Genomic DNA, 22776 nt, shown 5'->3' on the forward strand with positions numbered 1-22776 from the left:
GAAGGTACACTTTTTTTTCAAATCCCTTTTATAACCACTACTCAAGAATTTATAAGTGTATTTCTTATGAAACTTGTTCATATTGGCCAGAGATCAAAATTATACAGTCTTTAAATGTTTCCTCTGTGTGTCCAAATAGTCCTATACTTTAAATATAAATATACTATAAGATTTGTTAAGGAAAAAAACCCACTAGTTCATATAATAAAATGAAACCCCACACAACTATTTCATAACTTCAATGCCTGAGCAAAGAAAATCCAGATATCTAACACCAATGATGACCTAGCCTGCTTACACATCAAAAACTGTCCATGAAATTCACCTTCATTCTGCAGTGTTTCAATTTCACCCATTACATTTACAAAAGATTAACTAATGTATTTTTCAATTTCACATTATGTACCCAGGTTACTGCAATCAAGAAAGCTGCACAGTCATGAAAAATAGAATATAAAAATGGTGTTTATAAAAAATTATATATATATATATATATATATATACACACACAAAGGCATGGAAAGGTATCATAAAACTTACCATCACTTGCAGAAAGTGAGTCATTTGCACAGATCAGTGCCAAAGTAAACAGCAGATGCCAAAGATCCATACTTCTAATTCTGTAATAACAAAAGGCAGTGGAAGAGTTTCTTTATAAACAAATATTACTAACATGATATGACAATTAAACTATTATCTAGTTTTATTGAATTGCTGATTGGACTTAAACCAGAAGTATATTTAGTTTATGGTTTATTGCCTCATAAAGTGGTATATCATTTTGCAGTCTAGGACAGAGAGTAAATACTATACTTAAAAGACAACTGGCTTATGCATTTCTAGTTCATTTAATACTGAGAGAGGAAAAAGCCAAGTATTGTCAATCTCTAGACTGCTTCCAGGGAGTGGCCACATGGGGATGGATCCCAATGACTAGTAGAGGTTAAATGTAGAAAGTAGGAAAAGAACTGTACTCCTTCAGGGAACACATGTGTGATGATCACCTTTCCAGTTCATGCTCCTGTGAAGCTGTATTCATCTTCCCTTGACGAGTACAACCCTTCTCAGGTTTACAGCTGAGAGTAAAGCTGAGAGAAGTGATGCAGTTCCACAGGCCAACTCCCACACCAGAAATGGCTGTTGGCAGACAGCATGCCAGGAGCAGAGAGGGCAGCAGCAGTTGTGGGGCTGCAAGAATTAGAGTAACCCAGGCTAATTCTCTGATTTGCTCCTTACTGGTACCCTGCACAACCATGAGCACCTGTCTTGGTGCCCCTGCTCGGCCACTCTGCTCTTGGGGGGCTGCCCTGGAAACTGTCTCACTTTCACCTGTGTCATTTCTGAGAGAGAACCTTCTCATGGAGACCTGAGAATACCCACTAAAGCCTTCACAACCTCCAAGAACGCAAACTCTTAAAATCCTAGCATAAACCAACAAGCCTTTACAGCTTCCCCCAAAAGCACACTCCTCCTTTTACCGAATTTACCTGTGCTACACACATATATCCTACAACTCCATCACACGATCCTGTTTTGAGGCACTACTTTGCTCCTGCCATTATCATCAAAATTTGGGAACAACAATGAAAGGCAGAAGCTGGTCTGTGCTGGACTTGCAAACAGCGCAGCCGACTGCACAGAATTGTACCTTGCTCCCAAAACCTCATGAGGTGTCCATAGATAGCATGGGAAAAGCATACATACCATGGTTATGACCAGATCACAGAGACTACCAGAGATGCTGCAACACAGATGCTAAAACGAGGACTGATGCTGAAACAAGTTAGGAAACATTTTTTTGTTCTGTGGCACAAAACTACCAAGTTACATTGACCCCCCTACTCAATGAGACAGCAGAGAGAGAGAGAGAGAGAAAATACTACCTCCACTTTCGCATTTGACTGTAAATCCACATGACAGACCTTGATTCTACATTGGATTGTTTTCAATTAGAGATTTGCTGACTTTATCTAAAAGGAGATTAAATCACAAGTGTCCAAACAACCAAGCCCACTAATGCATAACAATCTCTGAATGTGCGTTACCAATTACCAACTCATGCTATCAAATCTCGGCATCAAAAACTAGTCAGTTTCCTAGTAGAGTTAGCAAAGTTTGAACTAGGTTAAAAACTGTAAAAAGCAAGGATGCAGAGTTTGTAAAACATGGTAATGCTCAATTTAAAGGGTAATTCCCTCAATTTTCTCACCCTAAGAAAACAGAACGAATAACACCACAGAAAAAAACCCAAACCACTACGAACTCCAGATTTCTCATTCATTCCTTTCAGTACAAAACTTGAAAATCAGAAGGTATTTCTCACATCCTCATTAACGCGACTGCTTAATAATTCTCAAGTTTCAGGCTCAGCATAGGAGGCATTTATTCAAACTGCTCTAGACTATCAATGTCTAAGCCAGACCTGCAAAGACAAACCAGGAGATGCTCCCCAGTGCACCCACATCAGGACAAGGATGCCCAGTAGCACTACCCAGGCAAACTTGGGCCAGCCTAAGTAAACGTGGGCCAGCTACAGGGAGAGAAAAGCTGGAGGAGCTCGGTGGACTAGCAGGGCTTTCCCCTGGCCAAGCAGACATGGGTCTCTCCAAAGGTGACTCCCCTGTTCTCAGTGGACAGGGAGGAAAGAAAGGGTATAGAAGTGCATTAATGAGGATTCAGGGCACTGTGGGAGTGAGGCAGCCTGGGGATCAGGACCACGAACAGTGACAGCTGCAGCTGCTGGAGGGCAGAGCTGGGGAAAAGTTAATAAAGCAAATCACAGGCCAAAAATCTTCCTAACTCTCAGAGAGAAGATTCACTGGCACAGTATGAGGTTCATCTAAGATCAGCTACATTTTCAGCCAGCTCAACTGGTCCTCCTGCTTTATCTTTACTCCTGTTTAAAGGATCCTTATTGTCTCTTTTTCATAAACCTTCTACAAAAATGTCTCTGTATTTGCCAGTTCCTCTCTTATTACACAATTTATTCACCTTCAAGGAGTTTTCCCTCCCCCTCAGCCTTTCCACTTTCTCCTTGAAGTTTTCTGTTCTCTGAGCACAATGTTACTTTATTTACAATCCTCCTGCTCTCTGCCTGTCACAGTACTCAGGCATCCCATGATGCCTCCATATTCACATTTCCCTTTTCTCCCATGTCTGCCAGCCCTGCTAATTTTCCCACCACTCTTCTCCAAGCTTTCCTACTTCTTCCTGGGTAGTAACAGGACAAGAAAAGCCTGAACTCTCACAGGACTTCTCCTGTGAGACTAAATGCCATCAGAGTTCGTCACTTGGAGCACACCGTTTCATTTTCATAACCACACCGAACAACTCCGTGGTGGGACCAGGATCGGCCCCTGCATGCAGCTGTCACAGCACAGCTATTCCCTCCATCTCTGTACCCCTGACTGGTGGCCATCTCAGCTTCCTTCCAGGAAGAGTGGTTTGATTGGTGGAGTGCCAAGTGGTTTGATTGCTGGAGTGCCAACCCAGGAGCCTGGAAACACATCACAGAGGTCAACAAACATGCTGCACTTCAGTGAGGTCAGGCTACTGCAGTTGAAAACAATCCCATTCCAGTACTGCTATTCCTCTTGAGCTGGCAGACTTGTTTACATACCTGCATAAAGTGAACTCCATCAGGAAACTGTTCCAGTTAAAATTAATCCATAAACATTTATTGTAACGAACCTGTTTGCTGACCGGGTTGAACAGGACTCCACAAAGACACAGCCCAGGAGCAGAGCCGGGACAGCACAGACATGGGAGTGAGCAGCAAGTGTGGAGGGGAGGACACAGCTGCCCTTCCCTGCTCACCCTTCCCTTCCCTGGTCAGCCACAGAACTCGACTAAAACAACTTGCTCTCTGAAACAGGGCACAGAATTAATTTGCATTCCTAAACCTCAAAGATTATCAAGGTTGCTGCTTCATCCCTTGCCTTTTTGCTAGTAAAATGCAGTATAGAAACAAATTATGCTCCTTCAGTGGATTCTCACAAATACCACACCTTAGCAAGACAAAACAAAGTGTCTCTGCTCTGCCTAGAACCATATGGGATCCTTCACTGCATTATCCATCCAGACAAGTTGTGTCAATGAAAAATATCCAGCTGGTGTAGTCTGAATATACCCAATATGGACGCAATTGAGCTCAAGAACAGTAACTTCTCTCATCTGAAAACATGGATGCATCAAGCTATGCCCTTTGTGCAACAGCCTCTGTAAAGGGCAAGTTGTGCTACATCCTTGAAGCTCAAACCCAGAAGCCCTGGAATAGGGCTTGTACTCCACCCCTCGCTCAGGCAAATGGAGTCTGTATGGGGTGTGAAGCACCAGGGACTACATCTGTGCATCCAGCACAAATATCAAAAGCTCTGCTGGGCTGCAGTTATGATGACCACTTCTAGTGGTATTTGAGGCCAAAGGACATCTGCACTACCACAGCTCCAGTCTTGTGCGAGAAAATCTGGTGCACAGCAGGAGTTGCCCCATCATGACACTACTTTTGGTGGTTTAGAAAAAATATTTTGAGAGAAGGATCCTTTGAAGTGCTACCTGCACCACCATCAGGCAACCACTGCCTTGCAGAAAGTTCCCTTACAAATCTGTCCCATAACCACCCCCTGCCCTTCCTCTTAGAGGCTCTTGCAAACTTGCTGTCAACAATAACAGTAGGCTTCAGTGTTAACCTAGCAAGAGACAGCTTCTCTGCAAGTATTAGGACAAAACTATCTTTCATAATCTAGTACTGTCTACCTCCTAACATCTACCTCGCATACACATGAAAGGCAAATGCCACTTATAAAATCTCTCTTATTTAACAGAAAAAAAAATTCAGAGTTTGTAATATACACTATTCTAAAGAATAATAGTCTATATCTTACCCAACTCTAGCGGCTTGTAAGAATGAAGAGAGCTAAAATCAGGGGAAAAAAAAAATTACAGCAGCTGACTGTCTTCAAGCCAGCTGAAACTTGACCACAGAAACATTTGGCTAGAGGTCAGCTCAGGCTAATTGCTTCAGTACAGAAAGGGAGCCAGGAGTTATAAAAAGGATTAAAAAAAATCTTGGCCCTTTTCTATAGCAATGTTGGAGTAAGGTCAATCACAAGTGAATTTAAACACGACATCTCTCCAGTGGGACGTGAACATAGCATCAACAGGCACAACTGGGCTAAGATACTCCCTGAGAAAAGAAACAGTTTAGTCACAGCATACTGAGTGGTTTGCATCTACTCTGGTCAGGTAAAAATGTTAACACTCAGAGCAAACCAAAATAATGGTTTTTGCTTGTAAACAAAACTTGTTTAAAGTGAGATCTTGACCTTCAGATAGCTCCTGAACCTGAAAGGACTGAAAGGAAGGAGAAGGACAAGGACACTGAACTGCACCTATGAAGGCACTTCTACTTTTGCCATCGCCTTTAACACATACTCCAGATATGAGAGAGTTTTTCCCCAGGTAACATCCTCCAGTTTAGCACTGCTTGCCACAGCAGCATATATGCAGCTAGTATAGAACCAAAGGTAGCCTCTTTGCTGCAAACCAAACCACAGAAGGTGGTTTGAGCAAAGGTTTAATCTGAAGAGCTTTTCCATACACTGTTGTTTCATCATTCCATCATGTCACAAACTGGCAAAGGCACAAGAGTATGCAATGCAGATAAATATACACCAGCAGATCCACCACCAAATAAGATCAAGTGCTGAGAAAGAAATGGCAACTCCAGGCTCTCCACATCTGTCTTGAATCTTCTTTGTTGCAACTACAAAACGAGTATGCACGTACTTGTACACAATTTTTCTGGGTGAAAGGCCTTTATTTTTTACAGTGTGGACATTTCTTACCATTTATCTCAGGGCTGGAACAGTGACACCAAGGGGTAATCTTTCTGTGCTTGCCTGAGAACATTCACACCAGTTTGGCTGATCATGCATAGCTGAAATCACTTTGCTTGCTTACCCTCATTCCCCCAAGTTCCAACACGATGTAGTCATTCTGCAACTGAAATTAGTCTCAGCCTTTCCAATCAACAGAATCTAAAACTGCAGTGGACCTAAAGCCTTCTTCTCTTGCTTGCTGATATTACAGCTTGATTAAGTCATCAGCAGCCCTTGGACAAACGCCTGTTTTTATAGAATCCTTGTCAGGGCTATATACTCATCTGTATTATCTCAGCTGATATGAATAACACACCATTCACTTACTGTGTGCCACTTCCCTGGATATGAATAGAACAAGCAGTGATATCACAGAAGCAGAAATTATGTACTTCAAATAAAAAGAAAACCTCACAAAGGGCAAATTAAAAAAAAAAAAAAAGTCCAAAACCTAACATCAAAAGACAGCCTCACTGGGAAAGAGTGAAGGACTACAGCATAAAGCTACATTTATTATGTGTGTTTTGATGCAAATTTGAAGACTACTAAAAGGTACAGTGTAATTAGAAACTAAAACTATGGAAACAAGGCAAATTTGTATTATTAATTAGATCTTTATGTAAGCTAAATAATTTATAATAGTTTCAAGTGTGAAAGTATTAAAATTGCAAACTCAATCTATTAAATTAATTGCTCACTTTGGATGTATAATTTTTTTTTCTCTACATAAACTTTTAGCTTTGGAACAGAGACTATATGAAATCTTCCTTTCAACACCCAATTTATTTCTATCTCTGTTGTAACAGGCACTTTCAATGCTTTTACTTCAGCTGTTTTCTTTTTCCCATGGATAGATGTGTCAGCTGATACTCCGATTTAAACTGGTAACAGACCAAATGGTTACCAGTTCTTGGATGTGGTTTAGGAGCCCTTCAGTGAGTCCAGACTTTAAAAATTGTTCTGACCTTGTACTGAAAGCTGTTTAAAGTTATACTCCAAAAACTGGGCTAGGAAGTCTAAGGATGGATGGGGCATATGTCTATCAATTCTTCATTTACAACAAAATCTGTAATACTTTAACAGCAGTAACCTGATGGACTAGGTACAGAGAGAGAGGGGATATTATTAGCTGCAAGACCAGTAGATTTCTCCATCAAAAGACAATTCCTAAAAGAGGACTGCAGTTACAGTTTTAAGTTTCTGTCTACGGCACAGATAGAAAATTTTGAATTTGCAGAAGACTTAATTGCTTGTTTGCTTTTCAGCCCCCCAAACAGACCAAAGTAGCAAAATAGATGCATTTCAGCTGAAAGAAATTGCAACATTTAGCTGCATATCATGCAGCTGTAAATTGCTGAGCAGATACTCAGCTTTACATATAATTGTATCATTAAGGAAGAGGATTCAGGCCTGTTTAAGAGAATGGTAATTTTTTTCACTTTCTCAGTGAAAACACTTTCTCAAGCTACAGTGGTAGTTCTTCTGAGGCTTTTCCTACTCCTTTTTTTTTTTTTTTTTAATAATATTTGGATAACAGTCATTCAAAATACAAAATGCTGCTCTTTGCTTTGCTATTTGTACGATCAATTACAAAGAAAAATGAGAGATTTTCTCTATAGGAGCAAAAGTATATTCAAATCTTTTTTAAGAAATATATCAATTTAATGTCAAATAACATGTCAAGAAAGCAAAGGGAAATAGCTGAGTCTGTATCTAGAGCCAATACCCTAGTAATCTGTACTAAAATTTTACTCAAAAACATTTCAATGAGATAATTATTTGCACTTTACATAAAGAGATTAAGTGATTTTTCCAGTGCTGCAACAAAATTTCATACCAGTATTAAAAGAAAGAAAAAACACAAACAACTCAAAAACTCTTCAGTATCTCGCTAGCACTGAAGTTCAAATTCTGTCAGGACTTCATTAGTGTAGATCCAATCCATTAAAGCAGTGAAAGACACCTGATTTTAAACAGGCAAGATTACATATTTAACATGAGAACATTACTAAGTAATTCTCCTAGCACTGCCAGAGCTTAGCACCTCACAGAAATTATGAAGAATTTACAGAGCCCAGGAATTGTGGTGGAAAGCAACCTAAGCGACATCACTGGGAGTTTAGGCTGGAACACGAGGGAAAGCAAACGGGATTAATCTCATGCTTAAAAATAAATAACCATCTTATATGTCCTGCTAGATCATCGATACACAGCAGGACAGTTCCACTGTTTCAGCTGGCATATTCTTTGCAAGTCTCTTCCTGTGTGCTGCTATCTGCCTATCACTCCAATTAGAAACTACTACCTTGGGCAAATATAATCAGTTAGGCTTCAGTACACATTATAAATAAATACACATCTCATCTCTTGGAGCTTTCTGTAACATGAAAACCCTGCTCCCTCTGATTTCCTGAATACAGGCTCTTTAAGGCCTGGAAGGCAGGTTTGGCTTCAAGGTCATTAAAAGGAATTTGAAGATGCTTTGTTCAAAAATGCTCCGTTTCTGCCAAACTCTATTTCAAAATTATGAAACTCATGCTGATCTCAGGTGAACTAGAATTTGGTCATAGATGAGAATTTTGAACAAAGCATCCTCCATTTCTTCTAATCACCCTGAACCCAAACCAGCCTTCCAGGCCCTCAAAGACCAATTGCAGAAAATCAGAGGGAGCAGGGTTTTAATTTTAAATAGCATTTATATATAAAATACATTTCTTCCAGAAAAAAACATCTTCAAGCAGCTGTAAAATTTAAGTTCAAGACCCTGGTATTTACCCTAGTCTAATGGAATTACTTAACAGTTCATTACCATGGAACAAATTAATTACATGGTTTAATCGCATGCTAAATTATTTGTGTGCTTCTAATCAGATTAAAGACTACATAACAGAGCCTGCATGGCATTTAGGAAGTCATTAACTTTAATACTGTAATAAGTGAAAGCTAGTAAATGACAGACAAAGCATTTCTGAATGCATTTCTGGATGGCCACTCAGGACTCCAAACACTCACATATTTACTATCAATTGGCCCACCTGATTAGATTAATCAGTTTGATAGGTCTAACAGTAATCAGTGCCTTTTAAATTAGTGCAGTTTTGTATGTCCTGCAGCTCATATCAATTTAAGATGTCATGTGTATTGATTTAATCTGCATCTGTAATATGCAGATTGATGCTAACTTTTAGTCTTGGTTAAACTAATGCAGAGTTAGCATATGAGCACACCTAGTCAATGCAACTGTTTCTCAAAGTAACTGCAAGCAAAATTATCTGTTTAAGAAGTTCTGTGTTAATAAGAAGCAGTACGATTGGCTTTCCATTGGCTTTCTCTGTAAGATCATACCAGCATTGTTTCCCGGCCCTATTCCTGTGGATTTGGTGCTTTAAGACCACACAAATCTGAATACATGAACAGCAAGTAATCACCAAAACCCAGCTAACTGCATTCAGCAACTGCATAAACTACTTTGTATAGACATACAGATTTTGAGCAAGATCCTTAATTGTGAAAATCAGTGTGAAGTTGAAAGAAATACTGAATGAAGCCAGCAAGGGGAGATGAATATTCAGAATTTTTAAATGCAGCACTGCCAAAACACATTTTCATGAGGTAAGGAATAACTTGCGAAGAAAAGTTATCTTTCTTCAAACTTTTCACAAAAATCTTAAAATGCCTGTTAACTTCTGCCTCCACTTGCACTGGTAAGATAAGGAATACAAAATACCCAACTTCTAAGTTTAAAGCATGTTTTGATGAAGCATCTCACATACAGAAATAGACTATGCCCACACCTACTGAAGTGGCTTAAAAACATATGAGCGTTATTAGATATCATCAAAACAGGATCTCTTAAACCTTTATATGGGAACAATCACTTCTGATACACATTTTTATGATACAGCTGTTGATGATAGCTTTTAAGGCAAGAGTTGTAGGAGGAATGCTGTTATTTTTTTAATTGGAGATTTTTCCAAGGGTAGAGTGTCTAGTTTTTCAAATATATGGAGGCTAACCAGCTTATTCTGTTGACTGAATTTACTGAAAGCCAATGTAATGTATAAACTGGGTACACTGCTTTATTTTTCATGGACTTCAAGTAACTTGTCTTCCAGATCCCATTTTGGAACATATCATGGCATTATTCCAGCCATTTCAATTATCATAGGTCCTGAAAGAATTCTTCACAAGGAAGGAGAAGAAGTGGGGTTTGGTTGGTGTGCGTGTGCTTGTACACACCGAGTACACACACACACACACACACACACACACACATCTTGGTGAAACCCAAAGGCGTAACAAGTATTCAGTTGATTATTGACATCCTTGTAAGAGCAGGAGTCTCCATCCTGTGAAGCAGATGAGGCTAGGTTAACAGACAAAAGATCTGATGAGGAAGAAGTATGAGAAGCCTCACAAAATGTCTTTTTTCCTCCATTGGAGAAGTTGGAGGATATGTGACATGGCATCCAGAACAATTTGGAAATAAAAGTGATTATTAAGGAAGTGGAGACAAATGGACTGCACAGTGGGTGATCAAGCCAGTCTGACATTTAAGGGGAATAAACCAAACAGCCATGCCTGGTAATTCTCTTGAGTTAGTGACCTATTAAACACTCACTAGTTTAGCAAGTTCACCTCCTAGCTAATTTTCTGAGTGGGCACCTGCAACCAGCACAGCACTACAATGAAGCCTGTCTTCTGGAATGAATGAGATAAAGGGAGATGCCAGATTGCAGTTAAAAACAAACACTGGAAACTGACAGAATTTTGTCCTGATTCCCATCACTTCCTCTAAGAAAACCCTACCAATGAAGAAATTAAGAAGGCTCCGCAAAATAGGCCATAGAAACAGACATATTAATTTTAAATGTAATTTGACAGATCTGTTTTTAGAGATGCATTTTATGATGTCAAGAAATATTTTTCATCAGCAAATCCTGAAGCAGCCTGCAGCAGGAGTCAGTGGCATTATCCATTTAACAGACAAGGAAACAGAGACAATGGGAAGAGGAGAAGCTTGCCTGTATTTACACCACAGCAGAGTAAGGCATGGACTGCGACCCTCTCCAATGTCTTACCTACCAAAGAATAATATAGTCTTGCAGATATACTGCCAGCCATCTTAGCATCCTAAAATAAAGCTGTAGTGGATTAAAAAAAAAAAACCAACCAAATCCAAACCAACAAACTGACAGTTTGCATTAGGATGGAAAGAATTGCAATTTAGAGGAAGTCCAGCTCATCTGAAACACTCAAGCAACTAGCAATACTTTCTTAATAAGTGTATAGCTCTTTTATAAACAGTAGGAATGAACTATGCTCTTTAGCTTCCAGTGTAGCGGAAGTAAACCTCTCCCTCTGCATATATCACTCCTCAAGTGTCAGAGAGAAATGCAGTGATTGTTCTGCATTACAACCTTTCCTTTTAGACATCATAGATAAAATATGCAAACTCTGAATTGATAAGCTCAAAATGAGATACTCTGCAACACACAGGTGCTGCAAAAAACAAAGCTAGCTGCTCAGTGCAAAGCTGGCTCGCTGATGGAGGGCACGTCCACATCCACAGATGACTTCCTCATCTGTAGGAATTCCATCACAACACCAACTGTCTCATTAAAAACGTGAAACTTTGGAGCACATTCAACTCTTCATTAAAACAGAGTAGTGCATTCAGATTTTTCTGTTGCTGTTATTGTTATTTTATGCAGGACCATGAGGAAATAGATGTTTACAGATAAAATTCCCATGGTATCAGCAGCTGAGAGCCTGAGCCTTCATCCACAACCACTGTAAGAATTCCTCAGATTCAAACCCACTTCGTGAGGGCTACTCACAAAAAAAAAAAAAAACAAAAACACCAAAAAAACATACCAAACTAGATCCCACGACTTATATAAGACACACAGTGCAATAACAAGGAGCAGACTAACGCGGAGGACAAAAGACTGTAGCTGGAGAGAGTTTTGTAAAACCCTGCTGGGGGCTCTCCTGGTCTAGCACAACACCCAACTCCTTTAAGTCTGACTAGCAGCCTTGCCTGAGTACCCATTTTTATACTGAAATAGGGAGTAAGGCTGCACAGAAACCTGTCACCAAGTCTTATGAACTGTTCTCTCTTCCTTTAATCAGCACACCAGTAATCATCTTCACATCACTCAGCCCTGGGCTCTAAAAGGCAGTCTCACACGCGTGACTGTGTGTGGAAACTGTCGGTATAGAATGAAAATAATATGCCTATTCCTTTCTGTGGTTCTTATACTGAATAAATTTAATATCTCAGGTAGCTTTATTTCTAGACAGATCAAAGATTTTAATTTTTATAAAAACTTTACCATGTGTAAAAACATTTTATTCTTTTTTAAAGAAGTCATTAAAGATGATACCATCTGATCCCAAAATATGTATAACACTTACTAATCACACTTGAATCATGTGTAAGCAGCCATGTTCACAATAAGCGTGATGACTCTAATTGCTCTTAGGTTCTACGATGAAGCGTACAGCAGCATTAAATAAATCATTTCTGCATAGATTATATTTTCCCCAACATTCCTAAACCTGTGCAATATCACAGCAGATAGAGTTTTGAATTGCCCTGATGTATAAGTTAGTCCTGATCTTTAGTTCACGTATTGCATACAAGTTTTTCTTCAGCAATCTGACTTGGTAACAGGTGACCAGATTCATACAAGAAAAAAGGGTCATGCTTAAATGCAAAGAGTTTAAACTCTTGCCTGGTAACACATTCTCAACAGCACATCAAATATGACAGGCCTTTGTGAATAACAGCATTTCCTAAGGATTGGGACGCTTCCGTCCCTTCTGAAAGTTCAGAATTATTAGCCTTCATTTACAAACAGGAAACTGAAACAGTGAGGTTACAGAACCTGAGTGAGTCTGTAGTGGAGCCCAAAAGCAAGGCTGGACCCCAAGTCCAAGCTGTGTGCTCCCAGTGCTAGGCATGCTTTTTGCAACTGGTGCTTGCAGAGGAATTGGGAATAGGCAGTTTAGCTAGGGATCAACTGGCTTTCTGGGAACAGAAAGCCAGGAAAAGACAGCACAGAAACAGTTTTCTGTATGGTTGTTTTCCCATGTTCGAGCTATAAAATAATAGAAGTCATTCATAAATTGTTTTTCAAGTGTGTTTAACTCCATATGAGAAGGTATGGTAACCACAACAAAGAGCACTTTGGTTAAGGAGGTCCCTAATCACTAAGTTACACTTACAATCATTTTTACAAGTACCTTCTCACTGTTCTGACCTCCTTATTTTCTCAGTGAAATTGGTATAAACAAATCTCTCAAGCAGAGATCCATGGTGCGTGAATGCATCCAGCATTCTACCATTTAGTTTCAGAAACACTAAGAACATGGATACAGGATAACAGGTTTTATCTACTGTTATTGTAACCAAAGCAAAAAGTATCTAGAATGTCTGTTCTATTTAATGACATTACTATTGTGTACTCTTAGACAGCAATAGCCAGTTCAAGTCTCATAAAACTGCTACAGCCCACAGACAGCAGCTGTGAAGTCTCATGCAGCAATTTAACACTAGATAACAGCTTTTTACCTTCACAGCATGAGCAGTCACAGGTCTGAATCCCTTATACCACAGTGTATTTCTTTGATGTTTGATCGAAGTTTATCCCACTGTATTCTGATTAGGCTTTCAGTAATACATTCTAGATATGAATTAGAACCAATAGGTACATTAAAGCTACATGTTATTTAAGTGTCATTTAAACCATTATTTGTTCTCTGCAACGTTTTCCTGTGTATTTTTACCTTCTCCTTTGATTGTAAAATATAGACTTTTTTTCTCTATTTTCTTCATGACTGTGAATTTGCAAAGTCAGGCAATTAATACCCTAAATGACACTATAAAGGAGAACCAGCTCATTAAAATGCAATATAATGATTTTGCTCTGACAATGACAAATAGCCTTTAAACACTTCTAAGACTGACCTAGCCCTCTGTCTCAAATGTTGTCTACTAGAAGTTGCCAGAAATGGGCCTGAAGCCATCCATTTAATCAGGATTGAATCTGACACCCTTAATTCACAGATCTCTATTGTTTTGAGTAATAAAATACAACAATTAGATCCCAATCAGAATTTTGTAAAACTGCATATTATAATTAACACCTCCTGCAGGAATGAATAATGGGATCTGTGAGGATTATCTGCAGGGCTACAGACTACTATTGATCCCTCTGCTTAGCCAACATTGGTAATAAAGGCACTCGCAGGTAAGATAAAAGTTATCACACTACCTCAAATGTCAGCAGGGGATGGATGATGCTTCACGCCTCCCTCAGCTCAAGTGCAATCCGTGACCTTGTCCAGCCATCCCAGCACCTACATGAAAGCAGGAGAAACAGACAAGAGATGAGTTCTGAAACAGCAAAGGTCACCTGTGGTGGGAGGGCAACATAACAAAATCCAAATGGGTATCCTGGCACTGCTCTGCCTCAGGGAAGGCCATCGGCAGGGCAGTCTGCCTGGCAGCCCTGAGCGCAGCACCTGGGCTTCTCACTCAAACAGCAGCAGTGGCCTGAAAACCCGTGTCACTGAGGGCCTGCCAAGTTGCAGGACCCTGTGCTAACCTTGACATTAAAATGCACCAACAGAAATTTAAATGGCAAAGAGACATCAGAGCGACTGATCAACGCTCATTCTTAGTGCACATTCCTGGTGAAAATCACCTGCACTGGAAGTAATCTCTGAGTCACCCAGAGGATGAGTAGTACCTCACTACTCCTATGACTACTTCAGAGAATAAATTACAGTGTGGTAACTTACAAACTGGTAATTTAAAGAAAATAACATTTCCTTTTTCTGTAAAAGGATAGTGTCTAAGTCTCAGGAAAATGGCATGCTGTTAAAAAACAAAAAAAGGCACTACAACACTTGTTATGTTCAGAATTCCTAAGCACACAATCACCATTATGATATCTGGCACAGCAGCAGCACCCAAAATGGTTTTGAATTAGTAGTACTTCTGTTTAATGCTGTTTAATAAAAATAACATGAATTCAACATGGAAGGTTACTTCTTCCCAAAGATGCAAGTCAGCTTTTAAAATATTTTTTAAAAGTCTGCCATAGTGCCCACATTATTTGAATAATTCATAATAAGCTGGTTTCTAATGGGAGTGACTATGAAAAGAAGTCCAGATTTTACAGTATCAGACTCTTTAAATAACCAGTTTAAAAAAAGAAAAAAAAAGGTAGTCTGCAATGCCCCACAAATAACACCTAGAGAAATACTGTGTACATTCGGACAGAATGTTCTAGGGCCACACTGCCATAGCTTTAACAGGCCCTTAAAAAGAAAAAAGCAACATTTTAAAAGAGAGTTTTCTTTGATTGAGTTAACACTAGCTGAAAAAAGAGCAGCAGGAATAATTCTGCACCCACAGAACTGTCTTCCTTTTATGTATATAATTTTAATGTATGGATAGACCACTAAATAATAAATAATGGAAAGCAAGATGTGATTTTGAGTGAAAATTTAATTAGCATTTATCTGGAATACTGCAATATGTAAGAGGCTGTCACCTGTGTATTTATATTAAAAAAACCAGAACAACACCCACCCAACTACCAAATGAAAAAATCATTGAACTTAACTGAAAGAAAAATTAAACATGTCTTTCAAAAGAACAGAAGGTAATTTTCATGCAAAACCAAGAATAATATGTTATATTATCATAAAATATATCATCCTACGTGTGGTTAGTTGAAGTGAAACCTGAAAGCAGGGTCCCTTCTGGTACACATCATGAAACAAGTGGACTAGACAGGTCTGTACATAGTATATATTTGTTCTACCCCGTAATATGCACAGTCAAGTGCTATTATCCAAATTTTTAGAAAGAGCCAGCATATATAATTCCACCAGAGTCTTGTGTTCATTTAATTTCTCATTTTCAAAAGAATTCTGAATTTCAGAGAGAATAACTGATCAGTAAGCCACAGCTTTCTTTTCCAAAAATAAAGGGACAGCTTAGTCTGAAACTTATAAAGTCCAAGCAAGTTGTTGACTGAAGTAAGCTACCAAGGACTAGTAACAAATTCCTGTTTCAAAACACTCAGTAGGGCATTAACAAGGGGAAATGACCTTTATATGACAAAGTCAGAATCCTTTTACAATAGGACAAAGAAAATTATTCCAGCAGTCTTTCCAAAATATTTTGAAATCCTGCTCAACTGCAGAAAAGATCTCTTAGCTACTTTATGGGCAACAAAGGCAAATGTCCTAACTTCTGATTACCTGATTGTACTCGGAACATTTTGTTTCAGTCTTGGCAACCGTGACAATGTGCTCCAACCCTTGCCTTTTTCTGCTTGAGCAACAGCCACCAGCAGTGGTTTTGATGGCTACATCTGGCTTACAGATATCAACACAATAGTTAAGGGCCATAAATCTTGCTTGACACCTAAGGACCCTAAGTCTTTTTGGACAGCTAAGGGCTAGTTGAGCATGTGCCAACTGAAATACGGCTGCTATACAAATATGACTGTAAGTCAGTCATCTTACTCCATAAATAGTGGAGAGCCCAAGACCTGCCCAGCACTCCTGCAGGGCAGCAGGCTGCATGCCAGGATCTCCCTTTGAGTACAGACACCTCTCAAGGTTACTCCTTGAGAATGAGAGACTCTTTGCCATAAAAGATTCTTGGTCAGTGATTAATAGCATGCTAAACTTTGGAATCTTGACATAAAATATTGATTGTGCACATATAATCCTTCAGACACAAACTGTTGACCAAGTCTGGGACGTCTGGGACTAAGTCTGAATCCAGACATACCTGAACTCCCCTCAGAAAATTTAGAATGTGTGGGGATCCTTTCTGAACCTTATGACTCAATGGGAGGGTCTCCTGTACAGTTTTGTCTGACCCCATCCTCTGTGCTGTAAACAATCAAATACACCTTGCCATCCAATATTGTTAAACTGCTGACTCATTGGCCAAACTTTGTGATGCTCTACATCAATAAACATATTGTTGCTTTTCTCTAGCAAATGAACTGAGTCACTCCACCTATGACAGCAGCAAGTGGATGTAGCACAAGAAATGCCAGCAGCAATACTGATTATTTGCAGTAACATAGTTTAGCTCTTTGTTGTGGTTACCATACCTTCTCAAGCACAAAGACAGTTATACTTGCACTTGGCTCTGACAGATGTGAAAAAAGGCACTACTGTACATAAGGTAATGAGCTAGATATTTAAATGATGAGCAGTCTCCCTCTAAATGGAAAAACTGCAGCTTCAGCAAAAGGAAAACACAGATTCATATGACCAAACAATATAGGTGAGGCTTTTTTTCCAGAGACAGATATTTTGACAGAAACATATTACTGTAACCTACATGGCAAACAAAAGGATTGCAGAACTGAATTTAGAGAGGGCCCATCCAGACTAGTTTGCTTCACAAAACAAGAAACAGACTCAGATTTATCACTCCTTTACTGGGATGTGAGCATTTTAGCCCATTATTATCTTCTCATTACATCATAAGCTAACATATCAAAAAATAACAATCTCGACAAAACAAGATGGACCCAAATGTGCTAAAAGTTCTTTTGGTCTTCAAAAGAGCATCTAAGGAAAGGCCTTCACCCCTGTCCCATGTAAAATCTTAATAGAAAAACTGCTGAAGTACCAACTGGGTAAGAGGATAGTGAAATGTTCTGAAAACTGGCTGAAATGCCTGGCTTAAAGGGTTTCAGATAGTGGTACAAAGTCCAGCTGAGTCACTAGTGATGCAGTCCAAGAGTAAATGCTGTTTAAATCTTCCCTTTTCACTGAAGAGGTAACAAAACAGCGGAACAGATTGCTTAGAAAGATTGAAGAGTCTGGGGCTACTCAAAACCCACTTGGACATGGCTCAGTACAACTGCATTAATAAAATTCTTCTCTTTACAGGAGAGTTGGACTAGATGATATCCAGGGATCCCTTCCAACCTTAATAATTCCATGATTCACAATTCTGTATATTTACATAACTGAAAAGCTGCAGGTAGCAGACAAAAAAGATAAGAGTATTAGTGACAGGCTTTGGAAGAAAGATGGTAAACTATGGACATCCCGTGATTGCATGGGCCATCGACAAAGAGTGCATTATTTCCAAGCAGACACATGACCTGGATTTACAAGTCCTAAGAGATTGTTCAGGTGTCCCCCTCCCCCCTCCGTTATGCTGGGCTACCAACAGATGCAACAGAGGATCTCTGGCATCTGAGACAAACAATTTCCAGAGCATTTGTGCTTCTAAGATTTGGCCTAAGGAATCCTAATTTTCTCTTTATTCTATTTCTTCTGTATTTTACTTCCTTCCATTTCCAGTTAAACAACTACTCAACAACTAAATTCAAAGGACAACAAAATATAATTTGCCTGAGATGTATTCTAATTGTATTTGATAAGCACTTTATTAATTTCTCTAGGTTGCATCAATTGTCATGTGTGGCAATTGCTGAGAGTCTTGAACTACTTTCTCCTAAACTCATTTTGAAAATATTATCTTGAACAGAAGAAAAAATGAGCTCTTCACAAGTATTTTCAAGTTTTCTCCATTCAAATCATTCCATCCATTTGCTGGCAGTTGAATACAAGTCAGCAGTGCCCTGGCAGCCAAAAGGTCCAACCATGTCCTCAGGGGTATCAGGCAAAGCATCACCAGTTGGTTGAGGGATGGAATTGTCCTCCTCTGCTCTGCGCTGCACTTGAGTAGCCTTACCTCAAGTCCTGTGTGCAGTCTGGGGCACCACAATATAAGAATGACATCAGGTTGTTAAAGTGTGTCCTGAGGAGAGTCACCAACATGGTGAAAGGCCTTGAGGGCAAGATTTATGAGGACCATCTGAGGTCACCTGGCTTGTTCAGCCTGGAGAAGAGAAGGTTGAGGGAGCACCTCACAGCTGTGTACACCTTTCTCATGGCGGGCAGCAAAGCAGAAGGTGTTGATCTCTGTGGTGACCACAGGGGCAGGACACAAAGAAGTGCAATGAAGCTGCACCAGGGGAAGTTTAGATTTGACATTAGAAAAAGGTTCTTCAGTAAGAGGGTGATCTGCCACTAAAACAGGCTCCCCAAGGAAGCATCACAGCATCAAACCTGTCAGGAGTCCAAGGAGTGTCTGGCCAATGCCAGGAGTCTCTGATCATGTGAGGAGCAAAGTCAAACTCCATGATCCTTATGGATCCTTTCCAACTTCAGATATTCTGTAATTCTATGATCTTTCTTAGGTTCAAACTCTACTTCTCTAATATAATGAGGTTTCAGTCTTCAGATGAAATGTAATTCTTGCAACTGTGAACTTACTTGTTAACATCTCTCATCAACTTTCTCCTTTGCACAGGAATTCCCTAAATTCTTTCAAGGAAACACTTACAAAACCCATCAGAACTTCCATCATCATTCTCTTTCTCTTCCATTTGATAGCTAAGGCTTTTAATCTGTTTTTCTTCTCTAACCTTTATACTTGCCTCACCAGCATACGCTGGACAAGGGATTACATTCTAGTTCCAAATCAGAGCCTTTCCCCCCGCTCCGAATCTATTCATATCCTTAGAAGTCTAACAATAAATCTTGCCCTTCATGCTTTAAATACTTCACTCAACCACATTTCTGTACTCATAGACTTGGCAGTCTTTGCCTCTTTGACATAACAATAACCGGAACATTTTCTTAGCAGCACTAAGCTGAGTAACAACTGATATTTGTTTTGGCACTTGTAGTAGAGATGAAAGATGAATTTATGTTTTCCACTGCATTATGCTTACAAGTGTGTATGTGGACAGGACAGCTCAGGAGGTCTGCACTAAAGTGCAAGGCCAAGTACAGGAATTAATATATCTCTTCAGCTTTTTAAAGGAAATCCATCAGTGTTGTAAAAGAGGCAAACAGGCAAGAAATACAAACTTTCTAAGTAAGTAGCAATTTCATTTGATATACAAAATAGCTCTTGTGGTATCCAGCAATTCAGACTGTCTTCTACAAGTGAAGTATGTCATTTTCCCAGCACAGTTAATTGTCTTCTTGGGTGGAGGAATGTTACGAAGAATAGTTTAGTCAATGTTTGTAGACAATATTTTGAGATCTGGGCAGCTGGAAGTCCGGAACTCTATTAGCTGAAACTGTTGCTGACATATCAGTAACTTAAAAGGGAAAGTTTCTTGATAAATTAACAGGGAAATGTCAAGCACAAGATTAGAAAAAAGATGTATTACTGTATTCTTGTAACCATTTCTGGTGTCCACACTTAAGAGACTAACAAACTTCAAAAGAACATGACCTAGAAATGTTGTTTGAAGTCTGGGACAACTTTTTAGAATCAAGATAATAGCCCCAGTTTATTGAGAAAAATAAATAATGGATTACTGTGCATGATAATAATCCATATGTGGAACAAGCAATAAACACTAGATTGCTCTTCAATGAAACATAAGAGATAATGAATTGAGAATAAGGAAAAAAATATTTTACAGGGCTGAAGCAAAATGAAAACTGGAATTTACTAGAGGCTGAATAGTAATAATAATAATAATAATAATAATAATAATAATAATAATAATAATAATAATAAATCCCCAACACTTCAACTTGCTTTTCACATAAACAAATTACTGGGTACAAGTAGCTGGTGACCTGTAACACAAATAGAGAAAATATGGTGTCACAAGACTGTTAGGCATTATATGGTCCAATCCCACTCTTCACAGCCAAAACAATTAATTCTTGCTTAGACTCTCATCTCTGACTACTAGATTTTTCCAAATACCAACAAAGACCTGTGAAGATTTTGCTGTCTCACCAGGGAACCCTTTCCACTAGGAAAGTTACTCTGATATGTACTTCAAGCCTCTCTTGATGCAATTCAGTTTCTCTACTCCTCCTGCCCTGTCCCCATAAGCCTATAGAACAGATTATCCCTGCCCTTTCTTCAGTCTTTTACCTACTTGAAGACTATTACACTTCCCTGCCTCTCTAGATCAAAAAAAACCCTATTTTTTAAATAAGTTTTCTGGATTATGGATCATTTTCAGGGACTCATTCTCAGCAGTCTCCAAAGAGAGAAACAAAGAAAGAAAGCAAAGCAGAAACTTCCTTACTACTTTAGGTAGTTCTTTTTCAGCTTTATATATCCTACTATAGCTGTCCTTTTGCAAGCAGATGACAGTTGCATTCTTGAGTCACAATCAGCCAGCTCCAGATAATTTTCTGCAAAAGTGGAAAGCCTGGCTTTTGAATAATAAGGTTCCCTTTCCTACTGACATCTTCATCTTATTTTTAATTAAACATTTCTCAATAGGCAAAAAAAAAAAAATGTTGACGGATATGGAAAAACAAAGTTATTAACATTAACTAAAGCAAAGATAAAAACTGTGGTTCAGGGAATTGGGACTGTAAAAAGGTAAAAGAAAGAAAATACAGAATTTTCCAAAAAGAAATAAAGAATTTAAAGAAAATTGCATGTTAAATGCATTTTGCCAAAATTTTTACTGCTCTAAGAAAAAAACATATGTATAGAATGATTTGGCAAACTGTTAATACAGAAATATACAAACAACATATATTGGATCAAAAAGCTCAAAACAACCAGCACAGTGGGTAAACAGAGCTTTGGAATACAGGGCTTGAAATTCAGAGATTCAAATTTTATTTTAGGCTTACAGGTGCCTTAGTATTTAACTTGAGCAAAGTTAAAAACTCCATGGCTTTCATTTCCTCCCTACTTTTTGAAATGGTGTAACCTTAGGACATTGTTTTTGAAAACAAAGGAGAGAGCTTTAGGGGATACTAGCAAATTTACCTTATCTCCATCATTGCTATGTTTGAGCTTAGTTTGGCTTTTGAGTCTTGCAGCTGCTACCTTAAGCATTACTAAAGATCTTAATTTTTAAATTACTAGCTTTACAAGTTCTAAAAATGGCTCACATTCAAACAAAGCATTACCTGTGAGTGGTCCCTTTCTTCAAACTTCCTTTCACTCAACAGCAAATACAAAAAGCCCACTCTGTTGTCATAACCCAAAACAGCCTCTCTGTGAGTAGCTCTGTCACTTCTTGTTTCCTCATAAAAAGCTAACGTTTGCCTTTTCAGTTTTACAAGGCTCAGATTTCACTGGCACAAGAAACAACTCTCATGAGTGTATTTCACCCAAAATTATGTAGCAAAAAGGACAGATCTTTCTATACTTTTGAAGTACATTCTCAGCTTTTCAGTCCTGAACTGCACTTCCTCAGGCCTTTTGCAGAGTCAGGGCATCTGGACATAACTTGGCTATGCAGAGCAATGCCTAAAACCTACACTGTTGTGACGAAAAACAGGTGGATGGGGAGAGGGAACCCCAGGCAAAGGGCTTTTCCTTTCACCCCTTGCTCCAGGGGGGAGCGTGCCCTCCCCCTGGCCCCCCTGCCTCGCGGCACCTCATGGCCCCCAGAGAGACCCAGACTCCAGCAGCAAGCAGGGAGAGCAAGCAGAGAGAGTTTATTGTTCTGGGTAACTGCTTAAATAGTTCTTGGGGGAATTACAAAGTGACCATTAGTAGTCCAGGAGGTCTTACAAACAACCAATGACAATAAGAGGTTAACAATCAATAGATGAGCTTCCAGTTATCTCTTAGACATTCCAAAGGTACAGGTAAGGGATCTTGGGAAGGAGAAAGGTTTACACAAAGAGTTACACCAGCATTTTGGAAGCATGTTCACTTTAAACAACATTAGAACTTCAGCATACTTTTCTATAGCAAAAGCATACTGCAACACTGTTGAGCATACAGCTCCAAGGTCAGCATAACTGGTGCTATCAAGAAAGGCTGCATGTGAATATATTAACCATTAAAGAAAGGGGTGTACGGGAGTTTGCTAAGGAAAAA

At 39.1% G+C, this 22776-nt stretch overlaps 1 protein-coding gene across 5 annotated transcripts in view; it reads right to left on the minus strand.

Annotated features, from left to right (window-relative positions):
- Positions 1-22776, minus strand: part of GHR (growth hormone receptor) — a 157091-nt gene that overhangs the window by 67343 nt on the left and 66972 nt on the right. For 3 of the 5 annotated variants that reach the window (XM_027880898.1, XM_027880893.1, XM_027880894.1), the window contains 2 exons: positions 14162-14246; positions 541-620 (listed from right to left, as the gene is read on the minus strand). In XM_027880898.1, coding sequence (XP_027736699.1) covers positions 541-610 — 70 coding nt within the window. In that variant the 5' untranslated portion in view covers positions 611-620; positions 14162-14246. Of the gene's footprint in view, positions 1-540; positions 621-14161; positions 14247-22776 lie in introns of those variants that run through there. The other 2 variants (XM_027880895.1, XM_027880899.1) reach the window with 1 other exon arrangement.

Source organism: Empidonax traillii, unplaced genomic scaffold (genome assembly GCF_003031625.1).
Source record: "Empidonax traillii isolate 1590-97213 ecotype Southwest subspecies unplaced genomic scaffold, ASM303162v1 scaffold77:size1270838, whole genome shotgun sequence".
Lineage (NCBI taxonomy): Eukaryota > Metazoa > Chordata > Aves > Passeriformes > Tyrannidae > Empidonax > Empidonax traillii.